Below are 26,476 nucleotides of genomic sequence, written 5' to 3' on the forward strand. Positions count from 1 at the left end.
CCCCTGGACTAGAAGCTTCTCTGCGTAGGAACCCCGGGTCCAAAGGACGCAGTCTGCTCCCAGTACTGCTTTCTTGGTGGTATGAGGTCCCCGACTCTTTGCTTGTTCTTCCCTTTCATCTATTGTAAGATAAAAGGTGGTACAGGCCACACCCCAGGGAAACTACATTGAATCAGGGATGTGGCCTTAGTAAGGGGGTTACAGTCTCACCCTAATCTTCTTTAACATAAAATTACAATCACAAAGCGGAGGACAACCACACAATACTGGGAACCATGGCTCCGCCAAACTGATACACACATTTTTGGGGGGACGTAATTCAGTCCATGACATATAGTAACATTTTAGTATTATAATCATATTTTAAGACATGTAGGTTGTAGGCATGGAGCCAGGCTTTGAGAGAAATGGCACCAAGTCTCAGCTCAGGAAAGCACCAGTGCCTGAGGATGTGTGATTTTCTGACTTCATCTGTCAGGTTCCTCAATTAGGTTAGTTTCCTTCTTGAGAGAAGTAACATGTTTTTTATAGAGAGAGGCAAGCAACGGGAAACCTTCACCTACAAAGGTAGACAACCATCAGCACAGAGTTAGCTTGACTTAAACTTGGTGAAGAGTTTCTGGAAAATAGGACATGTGGGACATGGCTAGGTAGATTAAAGATGTAGGATTTGATTTTTTACTGCTTGAGTTGATGACTAAGTCATTTACTTTTTAATTCCTCACAGTTTATTATAGAAAAATATTTTGGCTTTCTAAAGAACTGGCCCAGAAGATTAAATACAGCCTTGCCAAAGTCCGTTCTCAGTTATTGGACGTTTAATTCATTCAGCAACAGTCTGAGTGTCTGCAGGGTGCCTGCTGCCATACTAGGTGCTGCAAGTGTAGTGGTGTGCAGGAGGAGCTGTCATGGAGGTTAACATGTGATAGGGGAAGCAGACACTGACTGATGAAATAATCTCATGGTTAACTGTTAAATCACAATCTTAGTAAGATGTATGATGAAGAGACATAGGTAGTACCGTGAGAACTAGAAGAGGGCATTTGGCCAGTTTTTTCTGGGGTAGAAGAAGGGAAGTCAGTCAGGAAAGAGAGGAAAGTTCCTTGCAGAGGGAACGGCACCTGCAAGGCTTCGTTTGCCCATTCAGGGACACAAAAGCCACCAGGCGATCAGGAGTGCAGAGTGGGCAGGAGCGTAGTATACGTCTGGAAAGGGTGCAGATACTGTAGATGATGGTGTTTTGGTCTTTATGCCAAAAGCCATGGAAAGCCATAGAAGTGTTTTAGATGGTAGAAGGGGCTCAAAGGATGAGGTTGAAGTGATCAGGTTTTAATTCCTAAAAGATCTCAGGAGGCAGTATGGTTGGGTGGATGGGGTTAAAATTGAATCCAGACAGTGCAATAAGGCAAGTAATAATAATAATGGTTTGGAGTGGGATGATAACAGAGTTGCAGAAGACGCAATGAATTTGAGAAAATTTAGAGAACTTAATTAGCAGAATATTGTGATGGATTGGACATGGAGAAGGATGTTACGGGTAACTGCTAGATGTGTAAACCATGTAACAGGACAATGATAGCCTTTCATTTGAGCAATGCGTGGGGATGGGAAAATGGTGAAAGACAAAGCAGATAATTCTTGAGACATTTGACTGTGAAGAGGGAGAAGAGGTTATACCGAAAGTCATAGGAGAATGTAGGATCTGGGAAAGGTTTCTGTTTTGTTTTTGAGATTGGGGAGAGGGAGCATGAACAAATTCAAAAGCCATGAGAAGGACCTCTTGTTTGCGGGAACAGGTAGACTGTACTTGGGAGAAAAGGGCTAACAGATAATTTAAGAAGTCTAAAAAAGGGGGATGCTGGAGATGGAGTTGAAGGAAGTCCAGAATAATGCTGTGGAGGGAATGGTTGCCTTTAGATATGAGGGAAGGAAGGTATCTTTGTCATCTAGTGCAGCTATAGCAGAAATACCACAAATGGATGGCTTTAGCTAACAGTTTATTCTGTCTCAGTCTAGTAGGCTAGAAGTCCGAATTCAGGGCACCAGCACCAGGGAAAGGCTTTCTCTATCAGCTCTAGAGGAAGGTCATTGTCATCAATCTTCCCCTGGTCGAGGAGGGACCCCGGGTCTAAAGGACGTGTGCTGTTCTCCTGGCTCTGGTTTCGTAGTGGTGTGAGGTCCCCGTGTCTCTTTGCTGGCTTCTCTTTTGAATATCAAACGAGATTGACTGAAGACACAACCTAATCTTGTGGATTGAATCCTGCCTCGTTAACATAACTGCCTATAACCCTGCCTCATTAACATCGTACCCACGAAAACCCAGTAGAGGTGGGATTTACAACACACAGGAAGATCACGTCAGATGACAGAATGGTGAACAGTCACTCAGTCCTGGAAAATCATGGCCCACCCGAGTTGGCACGTGTTTGGGGGACACAGTTGACTCCATGACAGAAGGTAGGAGAAGAGGACGGGTGCGGACTTAGGGAGACGAGACACCAAAGCCAGACAGAAGGGGCAGTTGCCGTTGCGTCGACTCTGACTCGTGGGGACCCCGTGTGTGTCAGAGGAGAGCGTGCGCACGGGATTCTCAGTGGCTGGTGTTTCACAACTTGGTCACCAGGCCTTTCCTCTGAGGCATCTCTGGGTGGATTGAAACCTCCAACCTTTTATTTAGCAGCCGAACGCATTAACCGTTTGTACCACTCAGGGACCCTCGACAAGGAACACAAGTCAGCAAACACGGACTTTTCCAAAGTCAGTTATTAAAGAGGCCTGATTGCCCACGTCTGTTTTCTGTTTTGTATGCCGTATGTAGATGGGTCTGACTGTAAAAACCTCAACAATGTTTCAGAGCTAAAGTGCCCTCAATTCCTAGTCAACTATACTGCAGTCTTCCAAACAATCTACTTACCCAGGTAAAATAAGAGTAAATGGTAGAATAACACTAAAGTGTCTTCATTTAATTTTAACTCTATATCTAGAAGAAGTTTTTTTTGGTATGAAAAAAAAAAAACCTGAATAGGTTTATTTTGATATTATGTATTTGGTATGATTTGCACAGGAATGTGTGTAGAAAATCATGTCTTCCAGGTTTACAGAGAGCTTGTCAAATGTCATTTTATAGATTTTGTAGGAACTTGTGGTATTATAGACAGCAGTACTTGAGGGTGGGGACGAAGTACCAGGAAAGGTGTTGTCACATCCATTCCTGTATCTTCACCTTGGTGAAAAATCTTGTTTTAGTTTAAAGCTGTTCAAGTGGGTCCTAGCTCTGTTTTCCCACTCTGTCTTGAGTGATATTATTTGGAGTCAGCAATCAATGGATTACATCCCTCCGAGACTTCCTTAACCTACAGCCGCTGGTCTAATGCAGGCAAGAGCTCGTTCCTTTATCTGACTTGTCCATCGCTACCTTAATGAGTGAAATGGTTAAGTAGAGGAGGGGCGAGCCTTAAGGAATGTGTGTGCCGTTTCAGCGGAGTATTTCAGTGTATGTAGGGAGAGGGAGGGTGAGAGAGAAACCCACTTACATCACTAGAGCTGCATTGAGTGTCAGCCTTGCAGGTTAAGAGACAGACTACAGTGTCTTGCTTTCTGCAGGAAGCAGCAATGCTGTTTGTTTCCTCAGAGGAATTTTTTATTTAGAAAAGGAAGCTTTCTCTCTACCCAGGAAATGGCTTTCCTTGTGCGTTGCTATGCCAACTGCCTGCAGCCATGGTCCTCCAAAGTAAGCACAATAATGTAATTATATTGGCGTATTGCATTCAGACTCATGATTCTTGGGATTGTGTGTGTGCATGTGCCGTGTTTCTGTTAGTGACTCTTGCTAGCAGTCAAGCCTGTGTGGAGTGTGAGGGACAGACATCATTAAATTAAATGTCCATCTGTGTCATGCTGCTAAGATTAATTGTGCAAACTTGGTTAGTGGAGTGGGACAGAGATCACTGGTCACCCCTCTGTCAGCATCATTAGCAGCTAGGGAGGAGGTCCCGAGTCACACGCTCTGCCCTGGTTTTTTCTTTCTTTTTTTTTTCTTTTTTTTGTGGTTGGAGGGATCTGTCTGTGTAATTGCAAATGGAACAAGAGTATTAACAATGCTTGGCTGAATGCTAGAGACTGGTTGTTGTACCACCCTGACTAACGTAATTCTGTATTAAACCCTCTCTGAGGGGAGTCTGTGTGCAGTCAGCCATTTTAGCCTTTTTTTTTTTTTTTTTTTTTCCTTCTTTTCTTTTGCCTCTTGTTCTTCAGTCTCCGAAATGATCTTGTTCTCTCGGAAGACAGAGAGCTGTATAAGGTTTCCTCAGTCTTGTCATTAGCCTAAGATGGTTAGAGTTGCAGTGTTAGAAAAATGGAGACGAACACCGTTGTTCAGATTCCTCTTCTGGTCTACAAGTGTGAGAGGTTTTTTAAGCTTACCAGTAGTGACACTCTAAGCTGCAGCTTGGTTTTCCCTCCTCCCTCTTTTTTTCTTTTTCTTTTAATTTAATGCTGTAGAGGGTGACTTGCCATCCGTGAGAGATTGGTACATGATGTGTAAATTCAGTTCAGCATATGTTTCTTCATTATGAAACCACTAGCAGTCCCAGCTAACCATGGAGTTATGGGCCAGCAGGAGAAACACTCAGTAAGTATCTCAAACGCTGCTTGGGCTTTGGGAGCTCGTCATAGTGAACGCCTTTAAAACGGGAATCATTGCTGTTTCTCCTCAGGGAAAACAGCCTTTTTAGAGGGGTAGTAGTCTGCTTGAAGGAGGGAGGGTAAGTTACAACTGGCTTGTTCTTACCATTTTGTTGTAATTCTAAAAAAATTTTAAATAAGACTAACGTTGATTCAAAAAAAAAAGCAAAATCATGAACGCTGGGAAATATTGGACAGCTGATTTTTGTAATCAGAAATTTAAGGTTGAAAAGCAGCTTTAATGAATACTTAGTTTTTACACGTGTTCTTGTAGCTGAATTTAATGGCAGCTCGTGAGAAAGGTTACTGAAAACGGCACCTGGAGTGACGGATGCACATGTGGCTGGTGAGGGAGGGGTGCTTTGGTGATGTAACTGTCAGTAGGGCCCATCTGAGTTCCCAGCATGTATTAATAGTTGATGAAAACACAGAATTATTTTTTTAATGCCACAAGCATTGCTTCTTCCTGATGGATCCCGTGAGGCAGCTCTGCGTTTGTCATGCTGACATCCCATAGGCAGCACTGCCATCTGTGAGGAACATGTCTGTGTCTGACGCCAGATCTGAGCCTCCGCTGTCGGCAGTGGGGGTTCTCACAGAGTTTCCACCATCTTGGAAGTTTTCTACCATTGCATTAACTCATAGCTTATATATATATTTTTTATATATATAGTTTAAATTCCTAAAATGGAAATACATGAATTTAGACAGTGCCCATAGTAGTCGTAAGTATTTTTTAAATGTCCATTTTTCCGTGCTCATCTTGGAGTTACTACATCCCAAACCAAACCCACTGCCGTTGAGTGATCACGACTCAGAGTGGCCCGATAGGACAGAGTAGAACTGCTCCGTAGAGTTTCCGAGGCTGTAAATCTTTATGGACACATCTTTCTCTGGGAGAGCGGGCTGGTGGGTTCAAACCATTGATGTTTTGGCTTGCAGCCAAGCGTTTTAATCACTGCACCACTAGGGCTCCTGTTACTATGTTGTTGTTGGGTGCCATCTAGTTGGTTCCCACTCACAGTGACCCTATAAGACAGAGTAGAACTGTCCCTTAGGGATTCCAAGGGGCGGCTAGTGGATTCAAACTGCTGACCTTTTGATTAGCAGCCGAGCTTTTAATCACTACACCACCAGGGCTCCAATTACTACATTAAAAAAAAAAAAAAAAATTACTACATTAGGGTGTAGAAATTACCTTTTATATCTGGGATATTCTAAAAAGGATGAGATGTTAAACTTTGAAAATGGAAATAAGTCTTTGAGGCTTTGGAAATATATAGACAAACAGTTAGGAATTTCAGGTTGATGATTATAATTTGGTTTCGCTCATCATTATAAATAAAATCCATGGGATTTTCTCAGATGAAGTGACTCTTAAGGCATTATCTCACCTTACCTGTGAGCCACGTGGTGTTCTTAAGGCAGGAGCTGTGTTAGAAACATGCTGTGGTGCTGCGCTCAGAGCCCAGCCCTCATAGTGAGGTCCTGTGGTATTTTACTAAGTCAGTCTCTTTGGATCCAAAAACAAAGACCAGTCTTATACTTAATTTCACTAATAGGTTGTTACAGAGAACTTTCGTTGTAGTTTGGTTTTATTAACAGGGCCTTTGAAGTTAAGCTCCTCTGTAGTCGTGATTTTTCCAGGTAAAAACAAGAGTCATTAGTTAAACTGTACCAACCACAGACTCTTGATCTACCTTTTTCATACATTCTTTCTCAAAATGGGGGAAGGGGGATATTAAAATTAATAACATTAACTTAATGAACAAAATTGTTAAAGCCGTATTTACTGGTAGAGGAAGAAAAAAGTATTAACTAGACTTGTGAAAACAAGAGTGATGGAAAAAGATAATCCCAAGTAGTGTGTAAACCAGAATCCCTGCATAGCATAAATGATATAGTGCTTGACTACTGTATTTTTCGCAAATAACATTCCCGTGTAAATGCATAGTGCGCCTAGGAAAATATTGCTCTGGAGGGTTGTGCGTTGGTACTAGCCGAAAGGTCCAAACCCACCAAAAGGTGCTTGGAAGACAGGCCTGGCAGTCTGCTCCTGAAAGGTCGCAGCATTTAAAAACCATATGCAGTAGTTCTACTCTGAACACATGGGGTGACTGTGAGTCGGAATCGAATTGATGGCAACTAACAACAGCAATAGTGCGTAAACCAGAGTGCCTGGCATCTTATTCTGTAAGTGTATTAGTTTGCTGACAGTGCTTTGTATTTTACAAAAGTAACACTAACCATAAAATAGCACTGAATCTAGAATTTCTAGAAAACATGTGAATGGTATTTCCCGTGATACTTTAGTTAGAATTTTGAATACTCACATTTACCATCTGAGAGCATCATATGCAGCCACGATGGCAGCTTATGATGTCAAGATCTTGGTACATATTTGTTGGCTAGTCATTTGGTTACCTAGACTTCACTGTTTAACGATCAGGCCTTTAAAGTTTTAATTACATGGGAGGAGTTGAATGGGAGAATAATCTCTCTGGCTTTCAGGTAATAGGTCACTCAGTGGATAGTTGTTGGCCGACTGTGAGTGAGAATGCCTCTCTATCTGTGAAGCTTTATGAGAATAATGTCAGAGCAAATATTTAATATTTTCCTCCTGTAAAAAGTTTACAGGTTCTTTAAGTGGCTTTGATTCTATGACTTATGGAATGGAGTGAGGTACTAAAAAACAAATACTTTATATTGGGGCTCTTTTTCTAGATGTGTTTGGACACAAGTAGCAAAGTGAACATTCGCTTTGTGAGACTCTTTAAGATCTTCAGTGCTTTGTTCTTTATTCTTGTATCTCCCTCCTTGCAAATCTCAGTTGCTGGTACACATTAGGTATACTATAAATACTGCTGGATTTACCATTTAATTAAATTTTTGAATTAATAAAGACTCATTTAACCCTTTTAAATTGTTAAATTTTTGTGTATTTTATCACACCATCCCACCTTCCCATTGTTGATATTCATTTCACGATACTGGGCTGAATACCTGTGTATCACCAGCATGCCCCCAGAGTTGAGGCTGTATTCTTAAAATCACGTGGCACTTTTCATTTCATCTTCAGAGGAATCTTGTGATTTTGTGAATTTTGATGACAAAAAAAGAGATTATTAATATTGAAAAATACCTTTTAACACTGCATTTCTAAAACACTACTATGGAATACTAGTTATACAGGCTGCTAATAGATGTTGCATGAGAAAAGTTTTATAGGCTTAGTATGTTGAGAAAAATTTTGTAATAGCATTGTTGTTAGGTGCCATCAAGTTGGTTCTAACACATAGTCACGCTGGGTAGAAGAGAAAAAAACACTGCCAGATCCTGTGCCATTCTCATAGTCGTTGCCATGTTTGAGCCAATTGTTGCAGCCACTGTGTCACTCATCTGCTAGATTGCCTTCCTCTTTTTTGCTGACCTTCTCCTTTACCAAGCATGATGTCCTTCTCCAGGGACTGGTCCCAGCTGATAACATTTCCAAAGTAAGTGAGACCAAGTCCCACCACCCTTCTTCCAAGGAACATTCTGGCTGTACTTCTTCCAAGAAGGATTTGCCCTTCTGACAGCCCGTGATATATTCCATATTCTTTGCCAACGCCATAATTCAAAGGCATTAACTCTTCTTTGGTATTCTTTATTCATTGTCCAGCTTTAACATGCATGTGAGGTGATTGAAAATACCATGGCTTAGGTCAGGTGCGCCTTAGTCGTCAAAGTGACACCTTTGCTTTTTAACACTTTAAAGAGGTATTTTTGAAAGTTTTTTTATTGTACTTAAATGAAGGTTTACAGAACAAACTAGTTTCTCATTAAACACTTATAGTACACATATTGTTTTATGACATTGGTTAACAACCCCAGGACATGTATGTCAACTCTCTCCTTTCTCAACCTTGGGTTCCCGATTACCAGCTTTCCTGTCCCCTCTTTCCTTCTAGTCCTTGCCCCTGGGCTGTTGTGCCCCTTTAGTCTCATTTCGTTTTATGGGCCTGTCTAGTCTTTGGCTGAAGGGTGAACCTCGAGAATGACTTCATTACTGAGCTAAAAGGGTGTCCGGGGGCCATACTCTTCCAAGTTTCTCCAGTCTATCAGGCCAGTAAGTCTGGTCTCTTTTTGTGAGTTAGAATTTTGTTCTATATTTTTCTCCAGCACTGTCTGGGATTCTCTATTGTGATACCTGTCAGAGCACTCAGTGGTGGTAACTGGGCACCATCTAGTTGTACTGGACTCAGTCTAGTGGAGGCCGTGGTAGATGTGGTCCATTAGTCCTTTGGACTAATCTTTTCCTTGTATCTTTAGCTTTCTTCATTCTCCCTTGCTCCCAAAGGGGTGAGACCAGTGGAGTATCTTACATGGCCACTCACAGGCTTTTAGGACCCCAGACGCTACTCAGCAAAGTTAAATGTAAAACATTTGCTTTATAAACTATGTTATGGCGATTAAGCTATATGTTCCCCAAGACCATGTTCTACATTCTACTTTGCTGAGTAGCTCAGTGCAATACATTGTTTGATTTCTCGACTGCTGCTTTCATGGAGATTGATTATGGATCCAAGTAAGATGAAATCCTTGACGACTGTAATATTTTCTCCATTTATCATGATGTTGCTTATTGGTCCAGTTGTGAGGATTTTTGTTTTCTTTATGCTGAGTTGCAATCCATATTGAAGACTGTAGCCTTTGATTTTCATCGGTAAGTGCTTCAAGTCCTATTCACTTTCAGCAAGCAGGGTTATGTCATCTGTATATCTCAGGTTATCCTGATGCCATATTTTTCTTCATATATTCCTGCTTCTCAGATTATTTGCTCAGCGTACAGATTGAAGATGTATGATCAAAGGATACAACCCTGACCCACACCTTTCCTGATTTTTTAAACCACTCAGTATCCCCTTGTTCTGTTGAAAGGACTGCCTCACGGTCTGTGTACAGGTTCTATATGAGCACAATTAAGTGTTCTGGAAATGCCGTTCTTTGAAATTTGTTATTCATAATTTTGTTTTGATCCACCCAGTCAAATGCCTTTGCATAGTCAATTAAGACATAATCCATTTGTTTGTATCCCCCCAAAATGTGTGTCAACTTGGCTTTTGGTGGCTGTCCTCTATTTTGTGATCTGATGGAATTTTCCTATGTGTTGTGAATCCTAACCTCTATGATGTTAATGAGGCCGGATTAGAGGACGTTATATTAATAAGGCAGCACTCGATAACTGAGACAACATCTTTCTGATATTGTTTGCCTTCACCAAAGATTCATCTGACATCAGCAATGATATCCCTCGTCCCACGTCCTCTCCTGAATCGAGCTTGAATTTCTGGCAGCTCCTAGTCGATATACTGCTGCAACCATTTTTTCATTATATTCAGCAAAATTTTACTTGCATGTGATATTAATGATATTGTTCAGTAATTTCCACATTCTGTTGAATCACTATTCTTTGGGATGGGTACAGATATGGATCTCTTCCAGTCAGTTGGTTGTCTTCGAAATTTCTTGGCATAGACGAGTGAGCACCTCCAGCGCTGCATCTGTTTGTTGAAACATCGCAGTTGGTATTCCATAATTCCTGGAGCCTTGTTTTTTGCCAGTGCCTTCAGTGCAGCTTGGACTTCTTCCTTCAGTATCATCGGTTTTTGGTCATATGCCACCTCCTGAAATGGTTGAACATTGAACAGTTCTTTTTGGTACAGTGACTCAGTATGTTCCTTCCATCTTCTTTTGCTGCTTCCTGTGTTGCTAAATATTTTGACCATAGTATTGAATGATCCCGTAATCCTTCATTATTGAAACTTGAGGCTTGATTTTCATCTCTAGTTCTTTCAGCTTGAGAAGTGCCGAGCTTGTTATTCCTGTTTGGTGTTCTAACTCGTGGTCTTTGCACTTTTCATTATAATACTTTGTCTTGTCGAACTGCCCTTTGAGATGTTTTCTTCGCCTCTTTTACTTCATCATTTCTTCCATTTGCTTTAGCTGTTCTGTGTTACAAGAGGAAGTTTGAGAGTCTCTTCTGACATCCATTGTGGTCTTTTCTTTATTTCTTTTCAATGACCTTTTGCTTTCTTCATGTGTGATATACTTAATGTCATCCTTCAACTCACCTGGTCTTGTTTATTTTATTCAGCCAGGTGCAGTGTATAGTCGCCATTTATGTTGTTGAAAAAAGGAATTTGCCATGAAGAGATCATTGGTCTTGCAAAATTCTGTCATGCGATCTCCAGCATCGTTTCTGTCACCAAGCCATATTTTCCAACTATAGTTCCTTCCTTGTTTCCAACTTTCCCTTTCCAATCACCAGCAATTACTAATGCATACTGATTACATGTTTGATCAGCTTCAGACTGCAGAAGTTGGTAAAAATCTTCAGTTGCTTCATCTTTGGCATTAGTGATTGGTGAGTAACTTTCAGTAATAGTTGTGTTACCTGGCCTTCCTGTAGACATATGGATATTATTCTATCATTGACAGCATTGTACTTCAGGATAGATTTGAAATATTCTTTTTTGACTATTCATGGGACTCCATCCCTCTTCAATTTGCATTTCCGACATATAGTAGACCATATGATTGTCGTATTCAAAATGGCCTATATCAGTCTGTTCCAGTTCACCCATGCCTAGAATATCGATCTTTTATGCATTCTACTTCATTTTTGATGGCTTCTAATTATTGTAGATTCATTCTTTGTACGTTCCACATTCTGATTATTCATGGATGTTCGCAACTGTTTCTTTTCATTTTGAGTCATGCCACATCAGGAATAAAGGTCCCAAAAGCTATACTCCATCTGCATCATTAAGGTTGACTCTGCTTTGAGGAGGCTTCTCTCCCCAGTCATATTTGAGTGCCTTCCAACCTGAGGAGCTCCTCTTCCAGCACTACATGCGACAGTGTCCCACTGCTATTCATAAGGTTTTCACTTTACTTTTTTAGAAGTAGATTGCAGATTCTTCTTCCTACAACAAACTGACAGGGGGGTGGTGGGGAATAGCATTAAATGTTTCTTTATTCTGTTTACCATCTGTTCTGTTTTTTTACCATGGAACATTTTCTCTTTCCCTTCCTCAGATTATTTAATGGGAATAGTATTTCTTAAGTATGCCCTTGAAAATTCTGCAATACTATATGACTTTAAAACTATATAAATTTTAAAAATAAATCACTTTAAAGTAAAGTAGCTGAGTATTCTCAAACTGATAATTGGTTTTCCAATTGGACATTTTTATGTAATTTACTTACTGCTGTAGTAGTGCTGTCCCTGTAATAAATGACACCCCAAGTCATGATTAAATTATTTTCAAAAAGGTAGTATACATAAGAAAATGCCTTACTTAAATATAAATTATAAATAGCAGCAGTTGTAAACTTATTGATGCCCTTATTGTATGCTAGTTGCTATGTTACATGTTATCTGAGTTAATTCTTATAAAACCCTGTAAATAAAGTTGTGTCATCATCTTTTTAGAAATGAGGAAATAGAGGCTTAGCAAGATTAAAAAAATTCTTTTTTCCTGGAACATATTGCTAGTAAATCATTGAGCCATTATTGGAACTCAGGTTATCGTGATTTCATAACCACAAATCTATACTACTTCGTCGTATGTTATCAGTTTAGTCCAAATCAGCTGTATAGACTGTCAGTGTGAGAGCTGACACTGGCTAGCGGAATACACAACTTGAAAAATTGCTTGTTTTTTTCCTGCTACTCTTTGTTCCCTGGCATATGTGACTTTCCACACACTTTTAATATAAAATAACAGTATTATGATCAAAATTATTTTATAAAACGTTTAGTTGCTTAGCTCAGTCAATAATGCATTTATTCTCTTTGGATTTATCCTGAGTCTTGAATTGGGATGATCAAGTATAGATGTCATTTAGCTCAAGTTCTTCCTCTCCTCTTCTGTGTTTGGCCCTATTATGTACAGTTAATTCTTTAGAAATAAACTGGATGCTTTAGCTTCCTCTCCTATTCCCTTTGCAACCCCTATCATTTCTGCTCCATTGAAATCATCAAACCTTGCTGCATTGTCTCTCCTGTTTATGCCCTAATGAAGTCTGCATGTATCATGGAGCCCAACTTCAGTTCATGATCACTTGTCTTAAGTCCACACTACACATGAATGACTCTTTTGAGCCATAAATACCAATTTCATCATCTCGTAAGCCTTTTCACGAAAAACGGTGCCATATAACTTTAACAATATTAAGTCTAAATTTCTGTTGGTCACTTAAGACCCTCTGTGATCTACATTCTTTCCCTTAGGCCCCTCCCCCCCCCCCCCTTTTTTTAAGGACAAGCTGGTCCAGTTACAAACATTTCAGGCTCTTTTTCTTTTCTCTTCCCATTTCTTAGCTTGCAGTGTTCTTCACTTGACTTCACTTGCTCCTAGTCTTCTCATATTCATCTCTCCATAGGTGGCACACACGTAGTTAAGTGCTTGGCTACTAAGCAAAAGGTTGACAGTGTAACTCCACCCAGAGGTCCCTTGGAAGAAAAGCCTGGCAGTTGACTTCTGAAAGGTCACAGCCATTGAAAACCCTATAGAGCACAGTTCTACTCCGAAACATACGGGATTGCTGTGAGTTGTAATTGACTAGATGGCAGCTGGTACTGGTTTGGTTCTCTGAATTCACTGATTCATTGGCACTTGAACAATGCTTAATTTTATTAATTCTTCTAAATGGTGCTTCCAAATTGGTTTGGTCGTTATATTTGGAATGAATTCTTCCCTTGTACTGTGAGTTAAGGATATGGTTGGAATTCAAAACTGTTTATCTGTTATCTGTTAAGAATACAGGGAAGGAACAACCTCCCCCTGCCCCCCCCACCCTTTTTTAATCTTTTACCTAGACTAGATTTCAGAAAACCGAATTTTTAAAAATTGCTCTTGTCCTGCCATGACAATGTGACCTTACCTGTAAAGATCAGGCAGAGTGTCCCTCTAATTTGACTGATCCATTTTCTTTAGCTGAGTAGAAAACGGCACCGAGATTCCTTAGAGAGGCTGGGTTATGCCTGAGTTTTGGGGTAAGCACCTTTTCTTTATCTAAGCTTTTTGTCTGTTACGACGGATACATTTCCTGAGATGAAACAGACTTTTCTCTTGGGGACGTTTTCCCCCAGTCTTGCTAGCGGAGAGGCCTGAGGATAAATGTTCATACCCCATCGTTTTCTTTAAGGACAAGATCATCTTCCTTGGGCTTAGGCCCAGAAGCCCTGGCAACAAATAATAGATCTTTTAGCCCCACCCCCTTAGAAGTGAAGAAATGTATTTAGAAACTTGGCAGTGCATTGCATACGCTGCTTATGTGTGCGTAAGATTTAAAAAGAAAAGAGCTCTACATGATCACAGGACATATTAAAGTAGTTCTTTGCTTTTAGTCAAAAGAAGCATAGTTCAGAACCTTTCTTTTAGGTATTGTTTAGCAATGATTCATTTAAAGATAGACTACCTGAAAATAAAATCCGTTAGGCGTAGTGAAGCAGAGAATGATAAACTGAGAAAAAGCACAGATGCTCAACAGGCATCATTAGAAGCAGTTATAGCTTCTCTTTACCTAATCACTCCTTTAAACGCTAATCATCATTTCTTTCTTGTTTTAAATATCTTGTTTTGTGTGTTTGAAATACTGATATTTAATCTGCACCAAAATAAATGTTCTGTAAATATGATATTATAGGTATAATTGTAATTATGATATTATAGCTATACTTTTGCATAGTTATATATGAGATATGTATATATGTATTTATATATATAGATACGTACACACATACACCCCGCCCATTGCCGTGGTCAGTTCTGACTCAGGTGACTCTATGGGTGTGCAGAAATATAGATATAATTGTTTGAAATAATGATATTTAACTTGTACCAAAATATATGTTATCTAAATATGATATTATAGGTTTAGTTGTCCCTGAAGCACAGCCTGAAAATTCTTTAGTCCATTTCCTTGACTTTAGGCCTGACCCCATTTTTATATATTTTATTCAGGTAATCTGTTAAGAAATCTCCCAGAAGTGATGCTGCTGTTTTCTTCACGTTTCTTTGCTTAGCATTAATCATGTACAAGATTATTTTTAGTTAAGTTAAATTACTCATGAAGGATTTTTCAATGTTTACACCTTGTGGCCTGGTGGAAGAGGCAGTAACATGACCACCATGTCTATAGCACAGTCTTCTGAAAACTTTTGTAACCTTTTCTAGTTAGATTAAATAACCATCTTATCATTACCTGTATATGTATTTTTTGGATTATGGTTTAGTTTTTTTTTTTTTTAAGGTGAAAGAAAGTGAGTGTCTAGATATATTTATACAGATATACTTTTTTGACTGTATTTATGTGGAATCTCTTGGTATGGTGTAAATGGTTAAGCACTTGACTAGTAGCCAAAAGGTTGGAGGTTTGAATCCATCCAGAGGTGCCTTGGAAGACAGACTTAGTGATCTGCTTCCAAAAGGTCACAGCCTTGAAAACCCTGTGGATCAGCTCTGCTCTGCACATACGGGGTCACAAGGAGTCATCACGAGCCAGAATCAACTTGATGGCAACCAACACCACCACCGACATGTGTAAATACACCTGTGAATATGTGTGCATGAATTTAAATGAAATTTTGTAAATGTGTCTGCAAGGTCTCTATTAATTTTCTCGTTCTAAGGTCTTTGCTCTCTCTTCTTCACTCCAGAAGTGGTCTTAAATAAATAAATGAAATAAAGAAGTGGAGGTGTGACACATCTTGTGGTTCTTTTATGGTATTAAAATGCCGGTGCTACGAGGGCTGTCATAGGTGTTACACAGAGCGAGTGGAATGGACATGATGCCTGTTATTTTGAAACTTAGATTGAAGAAGTCAGTATAGAAACATGTAAGAGAATATAAACATGCGTTCACTCTTCTAGAGCACACTCACGAAAGCAGCATTTCCCTCACGTGCTGCACTGGACGGGCAGCCCCCTCAGCGTCCTGGTCCCTGTCCTGGTCCCTGTCGTCACCTTTCCTGTTGGCACGGAAACACCCTTGCCTCACTGAGCCGTTTCCTGTATTATTGAGCTCCCTAGCACAGGCCTTGTATGGAGTTATCCCTCTCCCCTCTCCTCCCCTCCTCTCCTCTCCCCTTTCCTCTCTCCCTTCCCTTATTTAACTACACTATCATAAAAAAAAAAAAAAAATTATGATATCTGTCATCAGCCACCCAATAATCTGTGTTTCTTTTGTAATTTGTTTCCTACATGCTCTGAATCTCTTCGTTCCACATCAATACACCAGGCCCTGTTTTATAACTTATACTTGACATTTTTGTCCTAAAGGTGGTTTCAGAGACATCTTAGGCGTGGATTAGTATTACATTTATTGATGATAGTGATAGTCTCAAAAATTCCTTTATAGTTATTAAGGTACAAATTTTTGTTTAGTGAATTCTAGAGAAATACATTATTGGTTTATATAATTGACTTGGTTACATGGTTTGATCATAAAATGAACCATGCCGTCCCTCCCTCCCTTTCTCTGTCTATGTTGTTATGTGCCCTTGAGTTGATTCCCACTCACAGCAACTCTGTAAGGCAGAGTGGAACTGCCTCATAGGGTTTCCAAGGCTATAATCTTTACAGACGCTGACTGCCACATCATTCCTCCACAGAACAGCTGATGGGTTCAAACCACCAGTCTCTTGGTTAGCAGTCGAGCATTTAACCGCTGTGCCTTCAGGGCTCCTTATAAATGAGATGATAGACTAATTTTATTTATACAGATACATACACACAAAATAAGTTAACTCAGGTATATTAAATTTAGAGTAGAAAGTTGTTTGAAGGTCTTTTTCAGTTAGTGTTAGAATTCCACCCCAGATATGGGAAAGAAAGAGTGAAGAAGCATGGTTTTAATAAAGCTTACTGTAACCATACCATTGTGCTGTTCCTGAAGTTTATGTAAAATTTTAAGAAGCCAATATTAATGTATCAAAAGGAAAAGAAGTGAAATTTCAAATAGCTTAGCTATAGAAAATGTAAGCACATGTGACAATATTCCTTCCTTTCTCCCTTTCCCTGGTATATCATGAGTCTTGTATCACTGTAGTATTTTAATGTATTCATTTTAGTTGGGCCAATTTCCAGATTTCTTTACCCTTCATTATCCTATTTTCTTATTGCCCTGAAAAGCCTTAACTCTGAATATAAGCAAAAATTAAAGTATGTCTGTTGAAGAACAAACCTCACAAAAGTTGACAGTAGTGATATTAAATGAATTTAATATTTATTTAATATTATTTAATAATATTAAATTAATTATATTATTACTTATAATAATATTTAATTATTATAATATTATTTAATATTAACGAATATTAAATGAATTTGCTCTAGAAAAAGAAATATGGCTAACTTAAACGTACTTTCTTCTTAGAAAAAGACCACTTAAGCTTTGTATTTCAATAAAAGAGGAGATGATAGGTTATAACGCCCACTTAATGAAAGTGTCTTAGTGTTAGCTGATAAAAATGTCAAAGTTAACATTTTATCGTTCTTATTAAATGTGTGGCTAATCAGAAAAGAAGTAACTCTGTATTGGTATTAAAACACATAGTTTAAAAGATGTACGGAGGATAAAAACACCCATTAACTAGCACAGCACCGTTCTCATATTGTATGAAATGAACCACACTTTTTTTTTTTGTGGGGGGGATACACTAAAATTTATAAAACATTACTTACATTACTGTTGTTCTTTTCTCATCTGAGAAGTTTTGAAATTATATGTTCGGCTTTGCCTTTTGAAATGAGAAAATTAATAATGAAACAACATGTCTTCAGTGTTTTCTTGTGGTGTATCTATCTCCAGAGTTCTGTAAAAGAGGTTAAAAAATGTGGTGTGAAAATTTTGCATCTTGTTGGAGTACGTGTAATTTAATAATGAAAGGTGAGTAGTGGGGACAAAAAGTTCATAGGAGTGACAGGCAGGAGTGTCACCTGTGATTGGAGTGCTCCACAAAGAAGGAAGTAAGACTTGAGCTGTGGCACAAATTAGGGTAGGGCTGAAGAAAGATAGGAAGAAAAAACGAAATGGGTGAAATTTTTTTTTCAAGGCAAAAGGAATGAGCTAAGCACTAAATCAAAAGTATTTGTGTACTCTTAAGGAGCAATGGTCAGATCAGTTTGGCTGAGATGGAGGGGCAGTAGGAGGAAAGCCAGGTGTATGGACCAGGAGTTGGATTGTAGAGAATTTTGAATGCCCAGATGAAGGCATTTTGGCCTAATTCTGTGAACACATGTAATAATTAACAAACTATTGACAATAGAATCTGATGAAATAAATGTGTGGTGTGGCCAGGGCACTATTCAGAGTGTAAGGCTCATGACTGCTTCCTGAGGTGTGGGGTTCATTTAGGTCTTCATTTAGTTTTACTGGGAGAGTCAGCCATCACCACTGATCTGGGCATAGTTGACCAGATCAGGGACAATCAAGAATTCCCTGGGGTTATTTTCCTTTAAAAATTTATTATATTTTAATGAAAATGTCATTTTTTGTTGAGTCTAAGACAGTATTGATTGATTTACCTTACTTACAGTACTGCTAAGAAAAATGCTATTTCATTGACCCAATACTTTCTTTTCATTGATTGTGAGATGGATTCTAATTTCAGTGATGTTAACAAAGAAAGTGCACCTTTGAATCAATGAAATGTGATATTAGCCATTAATATAATTGTGTACAATATAATGACATTTATATAATTGCAGTAATAGTAGTGTGGAGATACTGGTGGAATCAGATGTATTATGTCTCCCCAGTTTCCATACCACAAATTCACTTGTTCAAGGAAAACGTGTTCTGTGTTTGGTCTCGGTTATTTGGCTGCGAATAAGACTTGGCCTCCGTCGAGAGACCTGTAGACATGTGTAGTCAGTGCTATGAATTGGGGCCAAGAGAAGAATGTGCAGGGTACACAGGATCCACCAGCTGGATCTGGGTAGACATGGGGTAAAGGGCATTTCAGGCAGATGGATTTTGGAGGTTATCCAGGAGAGATCGAAGGAAGCCCAGGATGAAATGGGATTGAAGTTGACCTGCTCCCAGATTAGTTTAAATATGGTGCTTTTATAAGCCATATGATGCTGTTCCTACTACAAAGGGACCTAAATACTGCAATATATCGAAATAACTACTTAGGACTCCACAGGGGCTCTTAGCATTAGATGGAAGAGGGGAGTCTCACTTAGAAAAGTGAAACTACTTCTAGTAACTTATCTTTAAAAATAACCCAGTTTAGGAAATAGTTTGTACACGTGATCATGAAAACTGTAGTCTGACCAGCTGCGACCTTTCTGCAGGAAGTTTGTGAACAGAAGGGATTTGGAAGAGCTGTAGCGTAATGGTGGGAGAGGCTTCCTGAGCCAGCCTACCTGGGTGTGAATCCTGGTTTCGCCACTCACTTGTCCTGGGACCCTGGCTAAGTTGTTGAGCTTCCCTGCACATTTGTAAAATGGAGATAACAGGATTGTGTGGAGATGAAACAAGGTAAAACCTATAAAGTGCTTAGAGTAATTCATGACCCATAGTATAGTTGTCACTCTTTTGTAGGTATTGTTTATCCTCCATTATCCAGGGGGTAAGGAAAATTAAATCTGTCGTGCAAGTGGGTCGGAGACAGTGCATTAGGTTCTCCCCTGGCTTAAGCAAACTGTCCTTAAGTCGATTGGCCTTTTCCTCCTACAATTTTCCACACTCAGAACAGCAGGCAACCTTCTGTTTTAATTCATCCTTAGAGTGGAAAAGAATTGTCTTGACAGTAACAATGTCATGAGCTAAAATCAAAGGGTTCCTATGTTCTCATTTAATCACTACAGAGGAAGTCTATGGTGAGTGTGCAGTTTCCTTTCTATACCTAACAGAAACAAGCCAAAGCTACCCAGCCGAAACGTGGTTGAGCCAGTGACAGTCTTTTCTGTACATACACGCACGTACCTCATGCGAATCTATTTTTGGAAGCTGGATGATGTGCCTAGAAACTTTGCTCCTAGTGCATTATTTCAAAGGTTAACAATTGTTTTGGTTTTCTGTGTCCTGTGGGTTGTAATTCTCATCAGAAAGTTTGAGAACAGGTTACTCCTCTACCTACATTCAGAGTTGATCTTCTTTAGTCCACAGTTCCAAGGGATCTCATGGTGTGACGTAGTAGCTACCATCCTCCCTCTGTAAAATCTGTGGGAACCCTACTTTGATCCTGAAGGAAGTCACAGCAATTTATTTCATTCCCCTTCAAGCTGGTCTGTAACTGCAAGAATGCAATTTTGTTTAGAAGGAATTTTGTTTATATGGAAATATTTTCTTGTTAATGTAACCTTTTAGGAGAAGGATACTGTATTTAATCTGAGATTTCCATTTGTATAGTTCTCTAGAAGTCTTTCAAATTAACCTGTTTTTAGACTTCAGTATAGAAAAGAAACCCTTTTTTGACTTACTGTTTAAGTGATATGATTACTCTCTTGTTTCCAGTTAGATAAGTAAATTATAACGAGCTAATTTTGGCATATAGTCAGATGAAGGAGTTTTCTCAACCAGACAGACTTAGCAACATTTTGTTAGTCATTTAGAATACAGATAAATGATTAATAGTTATGTCCATCTTTTTTCAGTTTTGACATTTCTTTAACCCCCATTGACTATGACATGTATTCTCAGGACTGTGGAATATAATTATACCTTTTAGAAAGCCATACTGAAATGTATTTTAACCTGATGACAGCAGAGTCACCTGAGATGCAATGATAGGATTCTTCCTGCGTGGCCTGAGGTTTGGGCTCTTTGAAGAGTGTGAGCAGGGTGGTGCGTGGGGCACTGGAGTTGGACAAGATTAGAGCAGACCCTTCAGAGTGCATGTATCAAGTACTGGCTTTGTTACCCAGTTTGTATACTTTACTTTGGTCTGTATTGTTTTATCTCTTAAGTGTCATCCAAAGCTGCTGTAGAAACGGATAACCTTTCAGTTGGTTTCAAAGAAATTTAATGAGTGGCTTTGAAGTGTTGTCCTGAGCCTGAGAGCAAATGGGAAGCATAATGAAATCTCTAGGATAGCAGAGCTTACCTTTAGCAGTGCTCATTGCTTGTCGTCGTCACACGTGCTGATTTTCAGCTATGACCTTTCCATGTAGCAATGTGAAGGAACTCGCCCAACTAGCCTTTTTTTTTTTTTTTGGTAGTAAATAAAATTCTGTACATTTGAGTCCTTGTTCTGAGGGTGACTAGGTGGGTGACTTGGCAAGGTCATTTAACCTTTTGGAGTTTCTGTTTTCTCACTGTGAAATAGAGCTCATGATTACCTTACTACATTGTTTTGAAGGTGATTTATTCATACAATAATACTTATATTGCTTTCTTTAATCAGAAACATACTAGTCGCAACGTGGAATTCTCCCCATTTTACAGATGAAAAGCTTGAGGTTTAAATAAGGAAAATATAAAAAGTTTATGTTTTTGGAATCTTTTTGCAAACCATAAAGCCCTATGTGAATGCCAGGTATCAGTGTCAGATTATGGTACTCTAGAGTCCTTCACGCGCGGCGGGTTGGAATCTGAGTTCTTTGGTAGCTGTGTGACATTATACACATTACATAAATGTCCTGAAATATTTTTCCTGGTCTGTAAAGTGCCGTTAATGATGCATGGTTTTTAACTAGAAAGTTGATAGTGATGTGGAGATTATTTTTCTTTAATTATAAGTTCATGGTTTTCTGTTGGACATCATAGAACAATTGCGATTTGCTTTAAGATCTTTTATTAACTGCTTTTTAGAAATTGGTATCAGTTTGCAAAATAGCTCATAAAAGATTACAGTTGATAGGAAAATTCCTGTTAATTTCTTCCCTAAGTACTTTGAAAAATTCCCCCACTTATTAAGTGATTTTGTGCAAGTAGAGCTGCTTAGTAAGACCTGTCTTTGTAGTCATTTCATGTGTGTGTGTTTGCAAGGAGGTATTTTTAGATAGTTTAGCTGAACAGCAATCTGACGTCTTTAGAGGAGACATCAGTTCATTATGTGGATACAAATTCTATGCTTTCAGCGTTTATATACCAAGTCTTAATTTAAATCTGTTCTTCTTGCCATTTCTAACGAAAGAGACTATATCATGGTATGTATTCTGTTTCTTCCTGAGGCTAGGCTTGCTGGTTAACCTTTGCTAACAGAAATGATCAAGGTAATAATGTCTTTATTTGTTCACAACTTAATATAGATCATGGAAGCATGGAATTTGGGGTCTTGTTTAAATATCCATTATGCTATACAGTGTTTTTCTATCGCTGTGTGATTCAGGGGATTTAAAATAGTCATTATGGAGCTCAAAAATACCTCTTTCTTTTAAGAATAGCAATTGAAAAGCCCAGGATGTGGGAATTCTGTACTCTTTACATATTGCTTTATCTGTGAAAAAAAAAATGTCCTTTGCTTTGTGAGATAATGTAACGCTGAGCGTTTAAGAGGGCCGCGGTTATTGCTTTCTGGTTGCTCTAAACACAGTGTTTATATGAAGCTAGGATAATATCGTCTTTTATCTGGGTCTTTTCATCCCTCTCGTAGTTCAGGGGAAAGAAGCTCTTACGGCTTAAGTAAATGAACGTGAGTTGTTGTGTCACTTGTTCGCACAGAGTGCCTTCGGTTCATATTCAACACAGAACTTAGGTGTTTATCTTCCTAATTTATCATAGCTAATTCGGGGAGATTATTCTTACAGAAGCTCAGAAGTTTGTTTTTTAAAATTAATTTTCAAACACGTCTCTTCTTTATTCGTTTTCCAAAATTTAAAAGTTATAGGTACTTGATGTCCTATGGCAAAGCCTGAGTGAAAACTTTTGTTATTCATTCAAACGTGTTGTCTTCGTGATGTGAGACATTTCAATTGAAAAGCACCTAGGATTTAAAGCCTGGTTTTTATTTGTTATTATTTGATAACTTGTAGACCCACTGGGATTTTGTGTTTTCATTACTGCAGTGGAATTCCTCATATTTTTACCCTATGTTGCAAACATGAAGCATTATCATAGAGAGATAAATTACTTAACACCAGAGAAGGACAGTCTTGGGTAATCAGGTTAGTAATGGGCATCCATCTGGAGACGTGGAGATTTGTCATTCTGCAGGAAAAAAGCACATGAGTAATATGTATGTGAAAGGAACAGAGAAGACATTGTCGTGATATGGAAAGCAAAAAGAGGAAATCCTAAAGCATTTTTTAAAAATCCTTTCTTGTTCTTAAAAATTAGTGCTGTTACATAACCATTTAAGAATTTAGCCGAAGCCTGATATTAAGTGACTCAGATGCCTGGCTTCCTAATGATGCTTCTTCACAGTGAATTCAAGCAGTTGCCAGATTTCTAAGCCATGAGTTCATCCCCTCTCCCCTCCCCACCCCCCAATTGCGTGCAATAAAAGCTGAGAGTCTGTTGGCCAAAAGAGGTGTTAGCACTGAAATTCTTCTATGCCAAGTGTAACATATTTGATGTTAGACTGCTTCAGGATGAAATCATCTATATTTCAATTTAAGAAAAGTGACTACTTCACGTTAAAGTTTCTTTAGTGAAAAGTAGCATAAAAGCTCCTAAACCTGACTTCTTTTGGCTCCTGCTCCTCCTGCCCTTTGCACCTCCACCAGAAGAGCAGTTGTTCTTTCCGAGTTGTCTTCCCCAAATCACGTGACGGAGAAAGACACCTGGCTTTTTCTAACACTATGACATAGTAATGTACTAACCATATCAACTAAATATGCTTTCCTGTAGGCCAAGTAGTCTCCTGCATCAGCACTGACTCGGAGGGAGAAGCTTATATGAACTTCTTACACACATAACTCTGAGGACCCCTTCAGGAATTGTGAAACTGAACACTTTAAGAATTCCTTCTTAAGGACTTAGTGACTCTAGCCACTGTGGGGAGGATTCAGGGTGGAAACAACTTTAAGGATATAGTTAGCAACACGTGTGTGAGCACGCACATGTGCGCGCGAACACACAAACACACAAAAGCACCCATACTCCCCCATCGTCTGCACAGAGGTAAGTGAAACAGCACCCTGGGAGGGGAGACATGTAATGCTGACCTTCTCAGGTATTCGTTCCAGTAAACACCCTTCTTCCTTTACCTGAATTAAACGTGTTTACATCTTCAGTTTTTGTTCTGTTCCCTTCAGAATATCTCACAGATTTAAACCATCATTAACTGTAATAGATAGAATATGTAGAATTCCTGACAATTGTATAATTTATCACCTTTCTCCCCCTTTCACCGTGTAAGTCAGTTATTCACCTTGGAATTGAAGATGTCTTCTTTTAATTTACTCTGCATTGAATAGGGGTTGTTTTCCAACTTCATTATTTTTCATTTCTTATTCTCCACTTTTCCATAACTGGAATATATTTGAGTCCCCAGTTTTCCATACTTGGTAAGTGTCTTAGTTATCTAGAGCTGCTGTAACAGAAACACCACAAGTGGATAACTGACAGATTTATTCTCTCACAGTGCAGGAGGCTAGAAGTCTGAATTCAGAGCACCAGCTTGCAGCGAAACCTTTCTCTCTCTGTTGGCTCTGGGGGAAGGTCTGCGTTGATCAGGATAGCCTCTTCTCAGCCATGTCTGCAGACAGGCCTCTCTCTGGCCCTGAACCCCTCAGCCCAGCCTCTGCCGTTCTCGGGCAAGTGTTACAAAGCTCTTTAGCTCTGCAGATAAGTGCCCAGAGGCTCCCCACTCTACCAGGAAGCCTTCTGCCTGAAGGCATTCAGCTCTGTCTCTCGTTCAGAGGGTTGGCTCCTGTGCTGTCCTGGTTCTGCTGCCGCTGTTTCTCTGCTGCCATTTCTCACCATCTTGCGCCATCTCTGGTGTTACAGTTTTCTTTCTATGTCGGCTGGTTCTAGGAGGGTCCCAGGACAGGGACCTCTGCTCCAAAGGACACGCTTTATTTACTTTTCTTTTTCTTGGTGGTATTGAGGTCACTCTGTCTGCTTGCTTCTCTCTCCTTTTATCTCTTGTCAGATAAAGGGTGTGACTAAAGTAAGGGAGTGACTTGAGTAAGGGTGGTAAGGGTGACTGGGGTAAGGGTGGAGACTTGAGTCATACCCTCTAGTAAGACTCAAGATGTTTCCCATGCTAATCTTGCCTCATTAACATAACGGACAACTCATTCCCAGATGGGACCATAACCACAGGCGTACGCATTGCCACTGAGTTAATTCTGACTGCTAGGATTTACAACACATCACAAAATGGAGGATAATTACATTAGATCGCAAAAATGGAGGGCAACCAGGCAATACTGGGAATCATGTCTTAGCAAGTTGATACATATTTTTGGGGGGACACAATTCAGTCTTTAACAGTATGCATTAGAATAAGGCTTGTTCAGCCATACATGAAGACACGCTGTTGTAGTTCACAAGCACCAGAGAATCACAGATGCCAGAGCATGGCCTTCACGGGAAGAGGACACAGAACTCAGTGTGTTTTGTTATTGGTGTCTTGGTTACTGTTAAGTTTCTTTTGATTCTCATTTTCAGGTGAGTTCTATGAATTGAGATGTAAAAATGAAGGATTTCTCTCAGGAGGTTTGTTAATCCTGTTGATAGAATTGAAAGCATTAAATAACAATTCAATTGCATAGGCACATTAATTCAGATAATAAACTTGTAGCGAAGTTCACACCTCACGTACACTTTATGTTTATCCATTTGGAGGGGATACTAGGTGTTTTCTCAAGTTCTTTATAAGAGTCCTTGAGCATAATTCTAGATGGTTAGCAAACTTTACTTAAAACTTGACTTGAAAACATAAGTGAATTCCTATTTTACATTCTAGTTGGGCATCTTGATCATCATGTTTTATTTATTTATTTTTGTATATCTTAATATGTAAGCACTTATTAAGAAGGTAGAAGTTTTACAAAATTTTGCCCAAGAAACCAGACAGCCTGTTGGTTGATTATAGTAAAATTCAAGATCATGTATTCAGTTGCCTACTAGATAATTCAATATGGATGTTAATTGCCACCTCAGAGTTGATATGACTGAAATAAAACTCCTGAGTGGTCCTTCAGCCACCGCCAAAAAAATAAACCAAAGCAACCGACCAACAGTCTCTTATGGTTTCCCAGGCTTCCTCATTGCACCAGCACTGGCACCACCATCTACTCAGACATTGAAATCAAAAACCTAAAAGTTATCTTTGATACTGCAAGCCCTCCCTCCCCACTTTATATGCTTTAGTAGATAGAATTTTTATCTTTTGAAAAAGTTTGAACAGTTAAAAAAAAATAAAACACACCTGTTGCCATAGACTTAGTTCCAACGCATGGGGACCCACGTGTGACAGAGTAGAACTGTCCCACGGGGTGTTCTTGGCTGTAATCTTTACGGAAGCAGGTCACCAGGCCTTTCTTCCATGGCACCACTGGGTGGGTTTGACCCACCAACCTTTAGGTTCATAGGCAAGAGCAACCCACGTAGCCTAAGTATCACCAGGTTAGGGTTTAAAAGGCCATTTTTAAGTTCACTTTCTTTAGTCCAGATGGCACACTTTGCTCCATTCTAACTTGTATCTCTGCTTCCGTTCTAGTCCCTTGTAACCTATCCTCTCTCGCACCTCCCTGAGAGAATGATCTTATAAAACATACCTGGATCTTGTTATTGCCTGTTTGAAAAAACCCAAGGACTTTGCATTGCACTCAAAAAGCCCTACTGCTGTGAGCCCATTTGTACCACTTTCCCCTTACCAACCATTCCCACTCTACCCACC

At 39.3% G+C, this 26,476-nt stretch overlaps 1 protein-coding gene across 19 annotated transcripts in view; it reads left to right on the forward strand.

Moving 5' to 3' along the window:
- RAPGEF2 (Rap guanine nucleotide exchange factor 2) overlaps positions 1–26,476 on the forward strand; it is a 316,637-nt gene that overhangs the window by 211,904 nt on the left and 78,257 nt on the right. For 2 of the 19 annotated variants that reach the window (XM_023558474.2, XM_023558476.2), the window contains exon 1: positions 4,239–4,630. The exons of 15 other annotated variants lie outside the window; for them this stretch is intronic. In XM_023558474.2, coding sequence (XP_023414242.1) covers positions 4,571–4,630 — 60 coding nt within the window. In that variant the 5' untranslated portion in view covers positions 4,239–4,570. Of the gene's footprint in view, positions 1–3,661; positions 3,731–4,237; positions 4,631–26,476 lie in introns of those variants that run through there. 2 more of the 19 variants (XM_023558475.2, XM_023558473.2) reach the window with 2 other exon arrangements.

This window comes from Loxodonta africana, chromosome 13, assembly GCF_030014295.1.
Source record: "Loxodonta africana isolate mLoxAfr1 chromosome 13, mLoxAfr1.hap2, whole genome shotgun sequence".
Lineage (NCBI taxonomy): Eukaryota > Metazoa > Chordata > Mammalia > Proboscidea > Elephantidae > Loxodonta > Loxodonta africana.